The sequence below is a fragment of the Seriola lalandi genome, unplaced genomic scaffold, assembly GCF_002814215.2.
Source record: "Seriola lalandi dorsalis isolate HSWRI2012SDOR001 ecotype SW California unplaced genomic scaffold, Sedor1 jcf7180002055008, whole genome shotgun sequence".
In the NCBI taxonomy this organism is placed as follows: domain Eukaryota; kingdom Metazoa; phylum Chordata; class Actinopteri; order Carangiformes; family Carangidae; genus Seriola; species Seriola lalandi.
In genome coordinates, this window is record NW_019525551.1 from 750,538 (window position 1) to 771,251 (window position 20,714).

General features: G+C 42.0%; 1 protein-coding gene across 8 annotated transcripts in view; it reads left to right on the top strand.

Annotated features, from left to right (window-relative positions):
• LOC111647725 (uncharacterized) overlaps positions 1 to 20,714 on the top strand; it is a 105,714-nt gene that overhangs the window by 56,010 nt on the left and 28,990 nt on the right. For 6 of the 8 annotated variants that reach the window (XM_087171521.1, XM_087171524.1, XM_087171525.1 and 3 more), the window contains exons 11-22: positions 3,008 to 3,078; positions 11,463 to 11,495; positions 12,667 to 12,739; positions 14,774 to 14,877; positions 15,596 to 15,779; positions 15,967 to 16,144; positions 16,848 to 16,904; positions 17,540 to 17,599; positions 17,742 to 17,922; positions 18,259 to 18,367; positions 19,547 to 19,589; positions 19,864 to 19,975. In XM_087171521.1, coding sequence (XP_087027647.1) covers positions 3,008 to 3,078; positions 11,463 to 11,495; positions 12,667 to 12,739; positions 14,774 to 14,877; positions 15,596 to 15,779; positions 15,967 to 16,144; positions 16,848 to 16,904; positions 17,540 to 17,599; positions 17,742 to 17,922; positions 18,259 to 18,367; positions 19,547 to 19,589; positions 19,864 to 19,975 — 1,205 coding nt within the window. The remainder of the gene's footprint in view (positions 1 to 3,007; positions 3,079 to 11,462; positions 11,496 to 12,666; positions 12,740 to 14,773; positions 14,878 to 15,595; positions 15,780 to 15,966; positions 16,145 to 16,847; positions 16,905 to 17,539; positions 17,600 to 17,741; positions 17,923 to 18,258; positions 18,368 to 19,546; positions 19,590 to 19,863; positions 19,976 to 20,714) is intronic. The other 2 variants (XM_087171523.1, XM_023397371.2) reach the window with 2 other exon arrangements.

A 20,714-nucleotide genomic window follows, 5' to 3' on the forward strand; every position in this document is an offset into this window, starting at 1 on the left:
GATTCCTGTGAAAAAGAAAATCTGGATAACAGATCTAGGGCTGCCACTAACGACTATTTTTCGAATAACTTTTTTAATCTATTGACTATTTCATTGATTAGTCGATTCATCTAAACGATTAATTTTCCTTGAGAAAATCTAAATGACACTGGCATGATAGATAAACCCAGATTCTGGGGTAGACATTTTCATTTTCAACACTTATTCAGTGTAAACTCTCAGGCAGCAGCAGACGACTTTATGACTTTATGAGAGTATTTATCAGCTACAAGGACAAAAGATATTAAAAAGCTCTCAAAGTCAGACATTGACCAGCTGATTTTATCATTATTTTATCCATTCACTTATTAATCAAGCTTGGACCATTGCCGGTTCTTTTTTTTTTTTTTTTTTTTTTAAAAAAGAATAAATTCAGAACAGGATGTCAATTGATTGTTCTGGCCTAGTCTCAGCCAGTCGCTCAGCTTATGACAATCTGCCACATTTTAAGATTCATGGTGAAGTAAGATAATCAGTTACAGACAGCTTTCGTTGTAGCATTTCCTAACAGTTCGCTATTAGCTTAACCAGCACGATGTTGTTGTGTAAGAGACACCAGGAGTTGCTGGAAATAACAGATTCAAAGTTCTTATGGGCCATTTACGTTTTATTGCACTTATAGTAACGTAAAGTTCAGTCATAGTTGTCAACTCCAGTAATCCTCAGTTATCTTTACTACACCTGGTTCTGTCTGGTGCAGCCTCTGCCATGCTGTTTGCTCTGTGTGTTCCAAATGTTTGTTCTTGGATCGATTCTCACATTAAAAGATTGATACCTTAACTCAATAATTTGGGGTAAATGTCAACAGGGACACAGTAGAAAGTAACAAAGCTATCACCGGGATCTAGTCTAAATAATACCTGGATTGATAGGAACTACTTCTCCTTCCACCTGTAATTTTCATATGAACTATGGCTCTATGAATACATGAGCCACTGAACAGAGTGATGACATTGATGATGGCTGAACGCAATCAAAGTCGTGTGTGGAACTTCTTCAGACAAAAAATGTGAATCTGGAATGTTTTGTAAAAAAGTTGAGGCAAGTGTTTTCAAGGGAGCATGATTCAGATGCTGAAGACTTAATAACTTAATATACATTCAACTTTTTTTTCATGCAATGCATGTCCTGCAAGTTTTTTGGTCTGTAGGACATCTTCTTCTGATCTTTTGAAGTGGTAATAGGGCACTGAATGTATTTTTCTTTATTATTAAAGAATAAGAAAGAGTAGTCTGATGTCTTATTTGAAATGGTTATGGCCTACTTATTATTTCCCTTCTCTGAACATATTAAGCTTTTGTACAAAGTATCGGTATCGTATTGTTATCGGTGATACAATCACTACCGTGTGTGTGTGTGTGTGTGTGTGTGTGTGTGTGTGTGTGAGAGAGAGAGAGAGAGAGAGTGAGAGATATAAATGTTCCAGTGTTTTCCAGGCTGCACAGCTGAGTCAAGGACAAGCTTTAACCAGAACCTTTACTGACTCATCTGATCCTGCTGGTTCTCCATGAAAACTGATCTCAGGACCCCATCATGATCATCATATTCAGATCACAGCTCAGAGGAGAGACTCCATAACATCATGTTTCCTCCCTCTCAGATTGAGATTTAGATTAAGTATCTGCTAGGACTGTCATGACATTTTCACTACATCATGACATTATTGTGGTCAAGAGAATTCATAATAACAATATCATCACGATGTTTATAGGTGTTTTGTTTCTTTTCTGACAAATGAATTTGACTCAGATACAAGTGTAGGGAGGTGGAGAGAGAGTCTGTAACAAAATCAAGTAGTTACACTGACATCACAGTACTATCGTATGTGTATCATTGAGATGATATCAATATTTGATTATCGTCAATTCCAGTATATTGAGACATCCCTGTATCTCCTCCTGCTGCTTGTACCAGGGTTAGTTTAAAGGTTTATCTACACCGTATCTGTGATCCACAGCACAAGATATCAGAGACTCCTGCTGCTTGTACAAGGATTAGTTTAAAGGTTTATGACTGGAATCAAGAGTAAAAATCAAACTCTGGAGTGAAATGTTGTGTTGTCATTATAATCTAGTGGGTTGGTTTCAGCTCAGATACAGTTTGTTTACCTCTAGTGATGTTAATATACACAGGGTGTTTTCTCCAGTTGTTCAGTCCTACTAAGAGCGTGTTTGTTAGGTGCTGGATGTTTGGTCTTACTAGGTTTCCAGGACCTATAGATCTGTCCACAGCTTTAGAGGCTCCAGGACTACAGTAACCAGCAGTAACCAACAGTTGGTTCATGTTCACTAACCAGCAGTAACTAACAGGTGGTTAATGTTGGTTACTGTTTAAGTCCGTCATCAACATTACACTGTAAATCAGGAGTGTGTAGTTTCCTGTCTCGATGTGTAGTAACAGTGAAACACAGAAGATTGAATTCATCTCCATCATCCGAAGCATCAGTATGAAGCAGTGCTGCAGTTATACCTGTTGAGTCACTGTGTCGTTGTGGTGTAATGTTATTTTGTGTTGTGTTCTTATGTATTATTTTATGGTAATGATGTGAGAGCGAGTTGAGGATCCGTGTGTTGGATTGATTAGATAATGAGATTATCTGTTCTGTACTCATTAATGAATCACTGTGGTGATGACAGGCGAGTATGGACAACCTGAGCTAATCCACAGGATCAGTATCAATCAAGATCGGTATCAATCATGATCAGTATCGATCAAGGCTTTTTGATTATTTATTCAACTGATCATTGTGTAAGAAAATCAAAACAACATTTCTACTTTTAGTCTGAAGATCAAAAGTCCATTGTACACAGTAGGGCTGATGTTTGTGTATGTGTATGTCTGTGTTATAGTAATTGATATATCAATAATAATGAGAATATTTGATCTAAGTAGCTCACTGTTTTCTTCGTGGATAATGAAGTTTGGTGTAAATGAACTCTAACCTGATGATATTCTCTGTCCTCTACAGAACCAGAACAACAACAGCAACAACAGTCTGAGCAGACCAGGAGAGGCTCAGACAGCATACACCCATTACAGGTGAGTTCACACTCAGGTGTGTGAATGTGTCAGACTGATACAGTACAAATATTCACAGACAGAGAGAGGTTAAAGCCCTGCCTCCCTTCTCACCTACTCACAGCTAACCAAGCACTGTGATGCAGCTGACCAGATTTGAATGTGGAGTTTAAAATCTTGTCAGATGATCTGAGAAGCTCTTCCTTTGAGTGTACTGAGGCTTTACCCACTCCCACTCAGATCCTGATTGGATCACTTGAGACACATTAATACCAGGTCACAACAGGGCCTCAGAGACCCTGATCGGATCACCTGAGACACATTAATACCAGGTGTGAACATGTGTTTTTTTAAAATATATACACTGCTTTCCTTTACAAGTTACACCAGACAGGCCCAGACCAGGGTCACACATGAAACCATATAAATCCTTATCCAGGGTCTCCTAATGATGCAGTATTTGCTCTCCTGGGGCTGCAAGTTACAGTAGGAGATATGGGAACCTTCAGCCCTGGCCCCTCCTTGTGTATGTGTGTGTGTGTGTGTGTGTGTGTGTGTGTGTGTGTGTTGTATGAAAAGATGACAAAGATGACAAAGACGTAATTATCTTTTGTTAAAAACACAGTAAATGTCAGTGAGTCATCTGTTGTTTCACTGGTGTACTTAAGATCTAATTATTTTAAACATAGTCATATCTTGTATTATTAAATGAAGCTGGACCTTTAAAACAGTCTAGCTAGGGTTAGTCTTCATGTTGGATCCATGTGGGATTCATATACGCCCAGATGATATCACAGGTTTCAGATGAGATCACATGGTTCAGATGATATCACATGGTTCAGATGACATCACATGGTTCAGATGACATCACATGGTTCAGATTACATCACGTTTCAGATTATATCACATGGTTCAGATGACATCACATGTTTCAGATGACAACACATGATTTAGGTGACATCACATGTTTGGGGTGATATCACATGGTTCAGGTAATATCACATGTTTCAGATGACATCACATGGTTCAGATATCAGATGGTTCAGATGATATCGCATGTTTCAGATGATATCACATGTTTCAGATGATATCACATGGTCCAGATGACATCACATGTTTCAGATTACATCACATGATTCAGATGACATCACATGGTTCAGATGATATCACATGGTTCAGGTGATATCACATGGTTCAGGTGATATCACATGTTTCAGATGACATCACATGGTTCAGATGATATCACATGGTTCAGGTGATATCACATGTTTCAGATGACATCACATGGTTCAGATTATATCACGTTTCAGATGACATCACATGGTTCAGGTGACATCACATGTTGGTTGCTGTGGTGACTTACTGTGATTGTTTCTGTTGTGTATAGTGTGTTATGTGGAGGGTTTTGAAGTGAAGCTGAAGTCTGACAGTGATGCTGTCTGTGTGCACTAACCTGCCCGCTCTGTGTGTCTTCATGTGTCCTCTGCTTCCCCCTTGTGGTCAGAGCAGCTGTAACTACTTCCAGATGTGTGACTTTCTCTCTCTCTTTCTGTGCGTCACAGCTGGATAGTGTACTAAGCTGTTGCCAGGTTACTGCAGTGTTTGTGTGCCGTTGATTGGTTACAGATGGAGCTGACTGACAGCACCTACACACACACAACACACACACACACATACACACTCACAGTGTGCTGTGTACTGAATGTGGGTAAGGTTTACTATGAGTGCTTTGTGGAGCACCATTCATAATTTACATATAATGAAACAGTTTTAGTTTTACAGATGCTAACTCAGCTAACCTTCAGCTAACTTCTAGTTAAATTTCAGCTAACTCTCAACTAACTTTCAGCTGACTTTCAGCCAACTTAGCCAATTACCAGCTAACTTTCAGCAAACTCTTACCCAACTTTAAGCTAACTTTCAGCCAAATTTCAGCTAACTTTCAGCTAACTCTCAGCTAACTCTCAGCTAACCTCCAGCTAACCTCCAGCTAACTTGCAGCTCACTCTTCACACAGTCCGCTCAGTAGCAGTCAGTGAGACCAAACTGTGGATCATTGCTCGGACACAAAATGCAACCAGTGACTTCAATGACATCTTTTATAATTCATCAACTGTTTTCTCTTTACACCTGAACTAAAAAAGGAAATATTGACTTTGAAACAAAAAGCTATGTTGGCAACTGAAAAATGCACATGCATTTTAAAACTAACAAACTAAATATCTTATTGTATTTTGATATTTTTTGCAAAATACTTACTTAATATTTTTTTGTGTTTTTCAATGTCAGAATTTTTCTTCTTTCCACAGTAAAATAGTGAGAGTTGAAACTGAAAACCACTGGCACTGACAGCATAAAAAAACTCAGAAAAAAGACACACACTGGAAAAATATCACAATGAAATAAGAATTTCATTATAACGGCCTGTTTCTTTTCTCAGATCAGTGCTGAGGTCTAATGTCTGTCTTCAGCTCCATAATGTAGAAGTATTTCTGCAGGTCACATCACCACCACCACACAGGCTGTATCTCATGAAAACACCACCTCTTCTCCTGTAATATGAAAAGAGCAGGAAACAGATGAATCATAGGGCTCAGTTTGCTTTGTGGGTATAACAGTAGATTATAAATGAAACATATATAATTACCACTGTTTGAAGATGTGCCTTTAGCAGCTTCCAGCAGATAGAAAGTCTGTTATTCATCAGATAGAGCTCCATTGTTCCTGAGCTGAGGAGCAAATGGATGAGAGGGAGTTTGTTTCAAGTGAAGGACAGATGTAATGGGTGGAGTGTGTGAGTAAGAGAAGGAGGGAGGGAGGGAAGGAGGGCCTGAAGGAAAAATGAAGAGAGAGTGGAAAGCAGGGATGGAGGGAGGGGCTGCTGCTCTGAACAGATGTGGGCAGCGAGGCTCATTTTCCAGCTCAAACTGCACCAAGAGGGAGCAGTAGATCGTAGACTGACTGGATTACACACCAGGACTGTTTTTACTTTAATAAGAACAACTAGCTCTTGAGTTTACATCGGGCTGTCATTAGGACTCCGTAGCCAAAGTGGAAGCATTGTTTCGTCACATTTCTCTTTTTTTCCGTTGTCTATTAGAGGCACAAAAACGTAAAGGTTCATCTGATCTGTGGCATTTTTTTCTCCTTTGGTGGCAAGAAAATCAGCAGCCTGCAGCGAACTGCTGCTGGAGCTTTCTTCTTCTGGGAACCCCACCCTCATCCATTCACGCTTTGTTTTTCTGACAGTCGCAGTGAAGAGAGAGAGGACAGTAGAGATACTTAAACCTTCACAATGGTTCATACACAGTGTGTGTGTTAACACGTCGATGCAGCATGTATGAGAGACATAGACGCAGGTACAGCTTCTGTGCCAAAGGAGAGACCACTGTGGATGTGGTATTGATCAAGGTAGGAGGCTGTGTGTGTGCGTGCGTGCATGTGTGTGTGCGCGTGTGAGACTATTAATTAATATTGATTAGAATATTGGTACAAATCAGGCTCGAGGATTGATTGAAGAGAGTCGGTTTGTGTTTGAAACAAAAGATTTGATCTGATGGCATATTGTCATGTTTTAAAGTTGCACATTGTGTAACACCTGGAGGTGTCCATAACCCCTTTTAGCAGACTTCATATGATGTATTTTCAGATGTGCCATCAGTGTGTTAGAGGGACTGTGGAGCTGTAAAAGTTGTAGAAAAGTTTCTGAAAACAAAGTTTAATGAAACATGAAGTCGTCTGGGTTTGTAATATGCACTGATTAGAATTTGTTAGTCAAAGGTCACTGTGTACCAACATTTTCTGAGTTTTGGACTACAATTTCCATCATGCTTTGGGTGGTGCAAACGGGAAGTACAATGTTGCCATGGTGTCAGTGGGGCTTTCCATTTGGCGAACAAGTCCCTCAGTCACTGTCACCTCCTCCCAGCAGGGAAGATGAGACGTCAGTCAGCATCTCAGCTGATATAACACTTAATAGATATTACATCAAATAGATTATACATCGACTGCAGCATCACAGAATTTATCAAAAAAAAACATCAACACAGAGCAAATATCAGTAATTAATATCTACAGTTTGTCAGAGGACTTTGATTCCTCAGTTCTCTTCCTCATTAACTCATATCAGACCTATTCTCTGTCATGTTCGCTGTTCCTAATTCTGAGACAAACCAGGCACCACTCATCATCCAAACAGCACCATCCCAACAGCGAAGCATGGTGGAGGCAGTATCAGACTGTGGGGGGACAAGCAGACTGGTCAGTACTGAGGGAAAACCCTGGTTCAGAGCTCAGGAACTCAGACTTGGCTGAAGGTTTACCTTCCAACAGGAATATGGCCCTTAGCGCACAGCCATGACAAAACAAGAGTGGTTTAGAGACAACTCTGACAACGTCCCTCAGTGGACCAGCCAGAGTCCTGACCTGAATTTTATCATAGAACTGCAACATGACAAAATCTGAAAAGTCAAGGGGTCTGAATACTTTTTGAATGCAATATATTATCAGACAGATATACAGAGACAGATATACAGAGATATATAGACACAGATATACAGACATATAGACACAGATGTACAGGAATATACAGACACAGATATACAGAGATATATAGACACAGATATACAGGAATATACAGACACAGATATACAGACACAGATATACAGGAATATACAGACTCAGATATACAGACACAGATATACAGGAATATACAGACTCAGATATACAGACTCAGATATACAGACACAGATATACAGGAATATACAGACTCAGATATACAGACACAGATATACAGTAGTCTACAGCGTAGCCATGTAGAGTTCATGATCAGTGTTCTCTCTCTGTGAGGTGTCCTCATGCTGTTTACTCCTCATTGAACACCAAGTTATCTGAGGTCTCTCAGGTCTGACTTTAGATGTTAGGGTTTGGACAGCAGCTCACTGTACATGTCTCCACCTGTATAATGAGTCTGAACTGTCAGAAGCTCATGACCAAAGATTTACAAGTGTATTTTAATACAACACTCACTTGGCACAGTGTGGAATTACTGGTCGGTCGCTGAGATCACAAGTTCAGTTGAAGTTGACACGAGGCTTCAGCAGAGTCAGACGTTGACATCTCCATGTTATTGTTTGTAATCACCTAATTGCCTGTTTCTGTGTTTCCATACTGAGCTGCAGCAGAGAGACATCCTGCTAGTCAGATGTTGGTTCATTGTGAGGACTAATCTTTACTAAACCTACACACAATTTCCAGGATTTAGTTCAAATTGCTTCAGCCTCATTCACCTCAACTGAACCCTTGTATTTAAGGGTGTGAGCTAGCCAATGTAACTTAGATAATTTGATGTCTGTCCCTCAGAGTCACAGAATGAGGTACCAGTTTCTACGAACTGTAAAAAGCATGTGAGAGGCACAAGATTATTAAAGAGAATCCAGTTCAGCTTCATGACTTGTTATGACATCTTTTCATTTTTTCATTCTGCACATTCATCCTGTTCTGTTCACAGTGAATACCAGTACAGACATGTACTGAAGAGCATCATGGGAAATACAGTGCCTGAAGTCGGTTTAGACGGGCAAACATGGCTACAGTGAATAAGTCAATGATTACATAATAATCCTAGAGCACAGTGTAAAAGTGAAGGTGCACGTTTTAACTCAGGTGTGTTTCAGTCAGCTTTGGTGGCAGGTGTCATGTGACTCTGTCCTGTGTGTGAACTGTAACATGAACAGGAATCAGCTGATGATGAGACACATGTTAGTCTATATCAGAGGAAGTGTTGCAGCTGTTGTTGTGGCTCAGGTGTCCATGTGGAATCTCTTGATTGGAAAACTTCTCTTGCTGGAGAGTAGCTGAGGTTTAGTTTAGTTGTCAACACTGCAGACTGTAAACTCACTCAGTCACTTGGCATTCAGCTGACCAGTGGTGGAAATATGATCAGTCAGTCGGTCAGTCATTCACTCAGTCAATCATTCAGTCCGTCAGTGAGCCGTCAGTTGGTCACTCAGTCAACCAGTCACTCAGTCAGTGCATATACCCCTGAGATGCTCTTTATTAGTTTTATCAAGTATCATTATTATCACCATAAAACATAATGGCCCACTCCCCTTCCCTCTTTTAAAATGCACCACAGTAACTCAGAGACCATTAACTGACTGACTTTGTTCCTTTATTTGAGGACAGTTTTACCGGAAAGTTTGTTTTCAGTAACAGTAGTGATCAACTGTTCATGTTCAGACATGCTGCTGTGAGAGTCTCTCTGTTGCTGCGGTGTATTACTGCTTAGTGTCTACCCAGTTAATCCATCCAGTTTCATCTAACCACCTGCTGTACATTTAAACTTATGGTAGTTCTGCTCTGCATTCACAGCTCTCTCTCTGTCTCTCTCTGTCTCTCTCTCGCTAGACCCACACTTCATATGCTGTTCAGATCTGATAGTTACTGTAGTTTAGCAGTTAGTGATGACCTCTCTCTCTCTCTCTCTCCCTCTCTCTCTCTGTCTCTCTCCGCCTCTCTCTCTCTCCCTCTCTCTCCCTGCTCTGTGTGTGTTGGTTCAACAAATGAACTTGTCCATCAGATTGTAGTGTTTTGTAACTTCAGTGTAGAGGATTGTGATATTTATCCTTTGACAGCTCTGCTCCAGTCTGTGTCTTCCTGTGTACACAGCAGCCTTCAGTATAACCAATCAGATGCTGCTGTGGGCAGGACATTGCCCACAATACATAGATACATAGACGCATTGTCTAGTCACTGCATCGTTGTTAGTGCAGTAGTTCAAAAATGTAAGTAGAACATTTTTTAATTAATTTATTTAACATGCACTCTGTTAAAAATGATTCAGATAATCATGAAAATGCTGGATATTGATTGATTATATGATAATTGACCAGGCTGATAAATGGTAGACCCCTATACTTCACTACTGAATACACAATACTGAGACAGATCTGTAGTCATGTGTTCAACATCAGAAGCTTTGTCTGAGCTAACCACTAAAATCCACTGAAAATCTTGATGCAACATAAATATCACATGTTCTGTTGTGCTGTACATTCAGATAAAACAGAAACATTTGCATTGATGCTCATATGGAGGATTAAAATGAGAGATGACTGTGCGTCCATAAAGACATCCAGCATGTGCCGCCCGGCTGCAGACTGATAAATGCTGCCTCTTGTCTCCTGCATGTTGGAGAGTCGTTCTTTGTGCAGAGCTCTCTTCTCTGCAGGATGTTGATAATAGACAGAGCAGGACAACATGGAGCTGGGACAACAGATTCATTGAGACAAGTGGATGAGGGGACAAAGGAGACATTGTCTCTCCACTGGTTAACAATCACACTATTAGATGTGAGGTCACTCTGATGGCTCAGCCTACAGGAGCTACGCAACAGACCAGTGAGGTCAAGTTGTTAATCTCCAACACTTACATATTTCAATCAGCTGTTTTCTATTTAATCATTTACATTTACACACATCAGGACCAGAGGTGGTGTTGTTCTTCTGCAGACTTCACCTGTAACCAAACTGTGTAACTCCTCTGGTTTTGGATTGGTTGGTTCAGAGTGTTCCTGTAAAACTGGAGCTACTGTGTGAGGGCTGAGTGACAGTGACTCTGCATCAGTGACTATCACATGTGACAAAGAGCCTCTCCTGAACATTATATTTTACTGTCTGCAATGATGGACACTTCCATCAGTCCACAGCTCCAACTCAAACATCCTGAACCTGACTTCAACATACATTTATTCCATCATCATTTTCTTGCTTCTTTTTATAACATTATCTCATATGATGTCATTGTAATTCATAAATCCAATCACATGATACATTCACCTGTATTAGATTCAGTCAACACCACAGTGGAGTACAGATAACCAGGCCCTGTTCCAGAGCAGAGCCTCAGAGGATTAAGGAGAGTTCCTCTGTAGTCTTCACTTAGCCCCGTTCTTTTTCATTGTACAGGTGTATAATAAACTCTGAAGGGTGTTCTCAGAGATCAGACCAGATAAACTGGACTGAATACGTTTCAAGTAGATGGAGCAGATACCTGTATATCTGTGGTGGGACCATAGTGGTCCTCAGTGCTACAGTGTAGTAGGTGGACAGCTGAGAAACCTTCTGAGTAGGGCTGCATGATACGTCATTACAGCACAGACACTGATGTGCAATAGATTTGGTGATGTTCAATAGTCACAATGTCAAGTAAGGAGAATTAACGTTTGTATGCGTGTGAGTCTGTTCTTGATTAGTGCAATATGCACGTGTGTACACGTGACTACAACACACAGGCTTGAATGTGTCCGTACATTTTTGTGCACATCCTGCAACATGCATGTGCATACGCATGTTAGACCCTTGTCACTGTGTGTCCACTAAACTGCTTGTTTTTGCCACTGACAGGTTCAGAGTGAAACTAGTAAGAGAAGATCTTGTGTGAGTAAAATCCTTGTTGTTTAACCACTAACAGCTGTTTTATCACTATATTCAAAGCCACCAGACTCTATTGACAAATACAGTCATTTACTTTGCAGAACACTGGATTTGAAGGTCTACCTCTGCCTCAATCAGTTAGTTTGCTTGTGTTACTGTGTGGTACTTTAACTCAAGTAAAAACTCTGAATACTTCTGCAACCACAGAAAGTCACACAAACTAACAGATCGCTACTACTGTGTTCTGTGAGATAAGATTACTGTTTTTGAGTGTGAGTCTGGTGTGTTTTTAAGTAGGAGATGTGCAGTTATCAGAGCTTGTCATAGGCTCATAAAAAACAGATTATGCAGTTATAACTGACTAACCTACTGTGGGTAGAGGTGTGTGTGGTCACACCACAGCCTGGTGTCGTTTCAGATGATTTAATACAGTGTAATGTCACTGTGCTCTTGGCTCGTTCATATGCAGAGATTTAATGAACTGAAGCAGGAACTTTCGATACAGTTTAAAGAACACAATCACACACATTCATCCACAGATCAACACAGACTGATTCACTCACTCCTGTTAGAACCACAGTAAACATTCTTACACACATGCATGGCTGAGTTGTTCTAATCACACACACATTTGAGACTTCTAGTAAATAATCACACCAGCGTATTTACGTGTGTCGTGTCCTTTATAATCCCCCATAGTGTGGTGCGTGTGTGTGTGTGTGCATGTGTGAGTGTGAGTGTGCATGTGTATGACAGACATCTTGTAGAGAACCCCTGCCTACGTCTCTCTCATTTCACACTGGTCTGGCTGTGTCCTGCTGCAGGGGTGGAACAATCATATGCTTGTGACCTGTGTGTTTGTCAGTGTGTTTGGTTCCTCTGGTACATGTTGATAGCTCAGACATGTGAGACACAGACATACACAGTGTGTAGGTGGGAGTGTGTTTCACAGTCACATATCCAGTCCATTGTATTACATCATGTTTTAATATAGTTGTGGGAACTCCCACACTCAGAAGAGTTCTGCACAGATACTTGTGCCACAGCAGAAAACTTCGTTTCTAACATCGTTCTATAAAGAACCTCATGTTCCTATGACGACACTCTAAAGAAGTGTCAGGTCCTACACACAGGGAATTCATTTTCTCTGTGTTCCTCTCTTTCTTTCTGTTAGATCCAGAGAGAGGGTGATGTTTTCTACCCTGCCCAGCCTCGCCCTCAGCCCAGCACACCAACATCATTTGCAGGTAAGACTGTCATTTGGTTCATTCACCAGGTGAGAGGAAAACAAGAGGAACTTTGAAACACAGTCAGATGTGTATTATCTTTATTCTTTTATTTATCAGTGGATATATTCATTAGATTAGGTTTGCTATCCTCCGTTTGTTTGAGTCTTTACTGAAGAAGTCTCTGACCTGGAGACATCCGGAGAAATCTTCTTTTCTGAGGTCCTGTTCATGTGAAGGAGGTTTAAAGAGTCCAGGCCATTATCACAGCCACAGTGCAGTAAACTGTTAGACCATTATGTGCCTGAATCATAGATGTAGACCAGACAGTCTAAACTTTAAATCATAAGACAGCCAGTTTAGTTTTGATGGCTGCTTCTCCAGGTGAAACCTTTTGCAGGTCTTAAACCTTACTCTAAACCTAACTCTAAAACCTTGGTCCGTTGGTTTGTTTTCTGTTGGTAAGAATCCTGGTGTTGGTACTCACTTAATGTCAACTGTGCTGATAATTCACACTGCATAAGATCCAAACCTTTCCATTGGGCTGAATAGTTACACCAGCACACCAGGGATCTAAGCTGGAGGACAGTAAGATAATGTAAGGGAGAGTTGGTTTTATCTTCAGGTATATTTTGGGTCCTACATTTAATCCAGAGCCTTCCACACAAATCCTGAGATCATCCTAATCTATCACTAAACTCACTAAGGCAGACTGAAACAGGAACTGACTGGAGGTTGTTGAGTCCAGATCCATATATAACCAAACAGGACTCGCGCATTCGTTTGATGAAGTATGCAGGACAACATAAAGTTCAACACGTCTAATTTATTAAAAGTATAGTCAAGCATATAAATTTGAGATTGCTTAAAGAGCTCTACAGAGCTTCTGCAATCTCAAACGGCAATCAGGTTCACAATGTTTAATGTTCACATGTCACAATGTTCATAAACAATCATAATCATCAGTTTAAGGCTGACTTGCCTTTTTAATCATACAAAGCATACAGTATTAAACATAACATATCCCTTCAAGGTACAGAAACTGGTCAAACATATGTTCACTTGTCTGTAATTACCTTATTAACAGTTACCATCGTTACTTTCACATATTGTTTTGTTGTTATCCAAACTCCATGATCCATCAACGTTTTCATGTGAACCACCGAACAGGTGATGTAACTGAATTCATCATGTATGTATCAGTGATCATGAGTTTATATTGATAACAGAACAGTAAAGATACTGGAGAAAGTTAAGTGTTGTTTAACAGACAAACACTGTATCCCAGAGCTTCATTCAGACTGATCTGAACCACAAGCTGAAACATGTTGGTCTCACAGTAAAGGTCATTTTATATTGGACGGGTCTAACCTCTTTAAACTGTCTCCATCTTCACTCATCTCAGATACAGTTCTCAAAAGTCCTCATGATGGCAGTCTGATGTGCTGCAGCTGAGGTCTCTGTGTCTATGTTAGCATCAGACTAATAAGTGGGTTTTAAAATGATGAATTCATTCTTTCACCACACAAACATCTGTCTTTGTACCCTCCATACTGTCTTTTAACAGAACATTGGTGGTCGGCTGTAGCTGTGTAATATTTGATCAGTGATAGCATCTTGTGGCTATAGTAACTGATTTATCAGAAAGAGACATTATTAAAGCAGCAGTGTCAGTCAGTCTGACACAACACAATCCAATTCAGGCACCAGCCATCAATATACCTGGTCCACATAAAAAGCATGATGTGAGACAGACATAGACAGACATGGAGAGACAAACCTTCTACAGGCTGAAGTCCTGAAACAAAAAGGTCTGGCCTCTGGTTCTCAGTCTTTGTGGGTTTATGGCATGTTGTTAATGGTGACATCATTCCAGCTCAGTGACAGGTGACATGATGTTCAGTTGGCCTGGTTCTCTGTAGTCTTGGTGGTATGTGCTCAGCTTCCTATCTCTGTGGATTGCAACCACAGCTGCAATACTCCACATATTCAGACACAGTTCACTGTCTCTGGTCACTGACCCAAGATCTCATGACTGTATCTCTCTTCTTTCAGACGTCCGTCCAGAAACAGAGGAGTGTGTTTCTGTGTGTGTGTCACACAGAGACACTGACAGTCTGACAGTCAGCGCTGAGCTGGATGACAGCGTCTTTAAGAAGGTATTAAACCCCTACAACACACACACACACACACACACACACACACACACACACACACACACACACACACAGCTGGTGAAGGTATTTACTTCTTTTCTAAATTTAACCAAGAGGAAAACCTCTGAAGGGACTGTTACGTAACAGACTGGGAAACTCTGCAGCTTGGCAGGGACCAGAGGGAAACACTGTTCTACTCTGTGCATGGACACTGCAGTCATAAACTCTGAATAACTGGGAGAATATGTGGAGCCATAGACCACACAATCCCTACTCCAGATTCAGGATCAGTAAGATGTTTATAAATACTTCTTCGTGTGTCTCTATGGGTGTAGTTCTACAGAGAACTTTTCACAGAACCATGAAGGTTCCTCTATGGTACACAGAGTTCCGTGTGACTCACTTGTTTCCACTGAGTGACTCCAGAGACCGCATGTGACTACATCTGGCTGCTGATTCTCCAGAACCTGGTCTTCCATTCTGACTCCAGGACTCCTGCTTCAGTAAACAAACAGTTGGAGAACAGTAGAAAGGAATGTAGAGGTGGCAGTGTGGATATGTTATTGTACTTGAGTCCCCGGAGACAGTGATTTTTACTGTCTCCCGTGAACTCAAAGCAGTCTGAGCAGCTAGGAGGTCCCCAGTAGTTCAGTAATTTGAGGTTCTGTCTCTCCTGTTGATCATCTTCTTTCATTCTCTGGTGTCTTCTTATCCTCTCTAGCCGGACCCTCCTCCCTGTGCTGGATTGAGGGGCAGAGGGGTCTGTGTCTCTCATTTCTCCTCAGATCATGCGTTGATGTGGCAAGCCCTTAGTCCCAGTGAGGGGGCTTGGTCAGGGGCCACCTCTGACACAGTGGACCCTCAGAGCTCCGGACTGTGCTGGAAGTCAGAAACAGAAGACAAAGGTACATCAAACGTTTTACGACACAACATAGGTGTTATAAATGTTCTATCTAATCTTAACAAGAAAAGATGGTGGAAAGAACGAATCAGAAGTCTTCAGGATCAGGATCTGTGTACTTCAATAATCCTCTTTCACTTGATCTAAAAACTGTGGGTAATAAGATCATCATGTTTTGCTGTAAATCCGAGGAGGAGGAGAGAAAGAGGGGGGAGGAAAAGAAGATGAGAAAAAAGACCAGCTCCCAGAGAATCCGGTGTCCTCTACTATCGTTCGAGCCTCCATCAGATCCTTATCTCCATTTCGTCGTCACAGCTGGGAGCCAGGCAGGAACAATGCTGCTGCAGATATGGACGTCACACAGCGCAGGTATCAGCATCATTAAAGGCTCCCTGAGTGATGACTGTAAAATATCTGGTCGCCATGACAACCCAGAACATGTCAGAGGATTAGTGAGGCTTCAAAGAGCCATCACAGGACTATATTGTCCCAGAGAGACAGAGGGAAAGAGTATTGTTTTAATACAGTGGGAAACTGTTTGATGACCTATGAACAGCTCTGCTCTGAGGACAGCTGTGGACACCACACCACCACGTAGACCAGCACCTGAGGTGCTACAGACAGCTCCAATTTTCCTGCATTAACAGTGATGAATGTGTAAAACCAAGAGATACACCTCATCAGCTCTGATCATTTAAAATGAGCAGATTTAGCTGACACTGGCTAAGAGACAAGTCCACCTCACTTCTGTCCCTCCTGTCACATGTCCCTCCCTCATCTGCCCCTTCTGTCCCTCCTGTCCCTCTTTGTCCCACGTCTCTCCCCCGTCTGTCCCGCGTCTCTCCCTTGTCTGTCCCTCCTGTCCCGCGTCTCTCCCTCGTCTGTCCCTCCTGCCCCTCGTCTGTCCCTTGTCTGTCCCACCTCTCTCGCTCATCTGTCCCTTGTCTGTTCCTCCTGTCCTGTCCCTCGTCTGTCCAACATCTGCCCCTCCTGACCCCTCGTCTGCCCCACATCTCTCCTTCATCTGTCCCTCTTGTCTCACCGCTAACTGTCCATTTGTCTCTTCTTCCAGCTCGTTGAAGAGCCTGTCAGAAGAGATGAGAGTCAAGCCCCCCCTCCACAGGAGAAGGTACACCACCTCATTGATCTGACGTGATGTCATCATCTCTCAGGCCTCAGCCTGCTCCCATGACAGTCTAGACACAGACAGACACACACACACACACACACACACACACACACACACACACACACACACACACACACACACACACATTGTCCAATGGAAAAGTCATTAATGGAATGAAAATGTGGTAGGAGTTAGGGTGGAGATGGAAAACTCCTCAGATTCAGTCTATGGTGCAGTGATGTGTGTCCAGCTGATCAGCACACTCAGCTCCAGTGTAGACGTCTCTCTCTGATTGGTCCAGTACTGAGTGAGAACAGGAGAGAACCACCTCCTCCTCCTTTAGAAACCAGCTGGAGCGAGGCATCCGTCTGTGTCCTGACTACTACTGTACATGTAGTACACATCATCATCATCTTTCCCATCATCCACTCCTTCTGCCCATTAATCATTCTCTGAAGAAGTCTGTGAAATGTGATTGAAAGCTCCAGAAGCCTGTGGGTGAATCTTTAGCATTTGTCTGTAGTGGCAGACACAGAAAAACACACATAGCCCTCTTAAACATAGCTCATCATCATCATTAATCCATCAATCTAATCATCTCTCTCTGTCTTCCATCATCCATTCTTCATCTCCAGTATGAGCTGGTGTCCATCCAACCTGCATCATCCTGATCAGCAGCAAATAGACAACAGAAGGTAAAGAGGGGAGGGTCTATGACAAAGACCCTGTTCTGGTTCTGGGTCTGGTTCTCAGCATCTTGTTCAACTGTCACATAAACATGTTATGGCTGCTCAGCACCACATCATGAGAAACACACATATGTTTGTTTGAAACCAGCTATAGTCTAGAGGGTCTGGAGGTGCAGCAGGGAGGGGTCCAGACTCAGTGTCCTGGTCTTAGGGACGAGGATGAGAGGACTGAAGGCCGGGCTTTCCGTCTGGACAGCCAGGAGAGAGGTTCACTGGTCTCCCTGACTGAGGAGGAGCAGGAAGGAGATGGCAGCAGCATCGACAGCCAGGTGCGTGTGTGTGTGTGTGTGTGTGTGTGTGTGTGTGTGTGTGTGTGTGTGTGTGTGTGTGTGTGTGTGTGTGTGTGAGAGAGATTGTGAAGCTGTGAAGCTGTGTGTTGTGTATCTCTGACAAGGACTGAGGCTCCTGCCTCTTCCCCCCTGCACAAACTACTGTTACTAGACCAACTGCATCCAACCTTCTTTCTACAGTTTGTGAGGGACCTTCCAGTCTAATTGAGCCCCCTGTAAGGGGGGTCATGTTGACTTTCTGCAGGACTCACAGACTCAATGAAACTTCTAATCATCGCTCATTATTTATAAGTTCTTCTCCCCTCGTGTTTGTAGACATCACATCAGGCACTGTCCATGACAACCAGCTGCCCTGCCATGTTCCATCACCAGACCCTCACCAAATCCATCTCCATGGTTGCCATCAGTCACCGTGATGTAGATGGTGAGTTTGTATGTTTTTGGTACCTCGTTATGTTGTAACTCTTCATCCTGTCTCCTGTTCTTTTGAAGTTTTTGAACTCGTTCTTCTGCATGTTCATCTGTTCATCCTCACCACGTCCACACCTGTTGATGAGAGGATTTCCTCCATCAAAAAAACAAATCAGCTTCTCCCTCAGTATCTCTCCACTCCCCAAAAATAGATGCTGCTTTTCTCCTGACTGTTCCTCCAGTGATGAGGATGAGGAGGGGGAAAGTAAGATGATGAGTGTTTCCTCTGTCAGTGTGGAGCTTGTAACACCACCCTACAAAACCACAAATGCTGACTAAACTGACCTGGAGCTGCAGAGCCAGAGAGAGAAGACATCAGCTGTTCACAGAATAGACAGTGGAGTTCAGTGAATTACAGGAGTACACAGGAGTGTCTCTGCTGTCTAATCTCCTGCTAACTGATCTGTGTCCAGCCTTAAGAACACTGTAGCTACCTATGACTAGTGTCACCGCTCTGCTTCATGTTCGTTCCTTTACTAAATGAGACACACACATCCAGAGTCAAGTTGAGCTCACTGGTTAGGAGTCGTCCAACAAAAAGGTTTAACCAGACTCAACTTTTGCTGTGACACAATGTGATGTCATTCAGCAGGATGCTATATTGAGCAATCACATGCAGACCAGGTCACATTGCTGCTGACTACTTTGTAACCTGAGGACAGTGTTTCTGCTGTTACCTGACTGTTGTAGATAAAATTATCATCGATGTAAAAAATTTGCAGAGCTGTTAAATCCAGTCTGAGTGTTATAGACATGCTCTGGTTGTGATTGGTTCAGACCACTACACTGCTGTTAAATAGAAAGAAAACAGGTTCTGTTCTTGACTTTGGAAACAGTAATTTATACAGTAAAACTGACGCAAACCTGCAGGATGAAAACTGATTTTCTATCAGATTATTATGATCTTTTGTACTCAAGGTTAGGGTTATGCTGTTGTACTGATGTGTGCTGCACTGTTGTGACAGCTGGTAATGTGTTTGGTGTTATCCTCTCTATCAGAGACTCGTCTTGTCATCTCAGTTTCAGATTTAGTTTTCAGCACTGTGTTGCAGTGTCATAGAGACAGTGTGACCTGCAGTGTAGCAGCTGTGTTGGCCTGATCAGATGATGATGTTCTCTCTGCTTCCTTTAGGGGGCAGCTCATTCTCCAGTAACTCTGGCTCATTGGAGTACAGGTAAGAAGGGAGACTAATGAAGATCATCTACTGTGGATGATGGTTCAGTTTTAAACACAGTAACTTTCCAGAACAAGTGTTTACACAAGCTGTGATCTAATGCATGGATTATAGTTTAAATACAGTAACACAGCTTTAACTTTAAGTCAAACGTGTTACACTGCTGTGTAACTGAGAAAAGTGCTGAGGTGGCTGAACGTTGGTTTTACCCTTTAGCACAAAGCACTGAGTTTGGTTAAAGTGAGCAGATGTAATGGGTCTGTGTGTTTGTCAGTATTTCAGAGGAGGAGCCCGGCCCCCTGCGGAGCGATACTGAGGGGAAAGGAGGAGCTAAGATCAGCCGGACGTTCAGCTACCTCCGCAGTAAGATGAGCAAGAAAGGCAAGGTGAGAAGTAGTACTCGAACAAGTTACTGCAGCTTACAGGTACAGGTGTACTGTGCACAACAAATCCACAGTGACCCTCCCCCATCCCTACCCTTCTACAGCACATCACAGAAATCAGGAAGATGACTAAAACAACACAACTAACTGTTAGCTAAGTTAGCTGTGTAACAGACACAACTGAACCATATTATTAGTATGAGGGAAATATAGTGTCACTGTGCCACATTATATTTTTTCATATATTTTATACACACACACACACACACACACACACACACACACACACACACACACACACACACACACACACACAGCCTCTTCTTTCTTGATTCTTGCTGACATGATGCCACCAGGAGGCACTGTCCCTTCAAACAGCATCTTGATCCTGCTGGTGCACAGCTGTGGACTCTAGGTTCAGTACATGTCAGTGTGCAGCCACTCAGAATCAATGGTCTGTTGGTTTATTAGTCTGAATTCAGGTGACTTTCATGTAAACTGATGTATTCCATGTATGATGCTAGGTCCTCCATCACTCTAACTTCAGGGGAAGTGACGCTACCCGGCAAGATTAAAATAGAACTGAAACCAAATAAAAACCCAAGTGAAACCAAATATTCAAATAAATGAATCAAGATTGGAATAGAACAGAAAAGGCAAGAGGATCTACTTATATAAAACATGTTTAACACTAACATAAGTGAAAAAAATTAAAACCAATAATACAAAATAAAACAATATC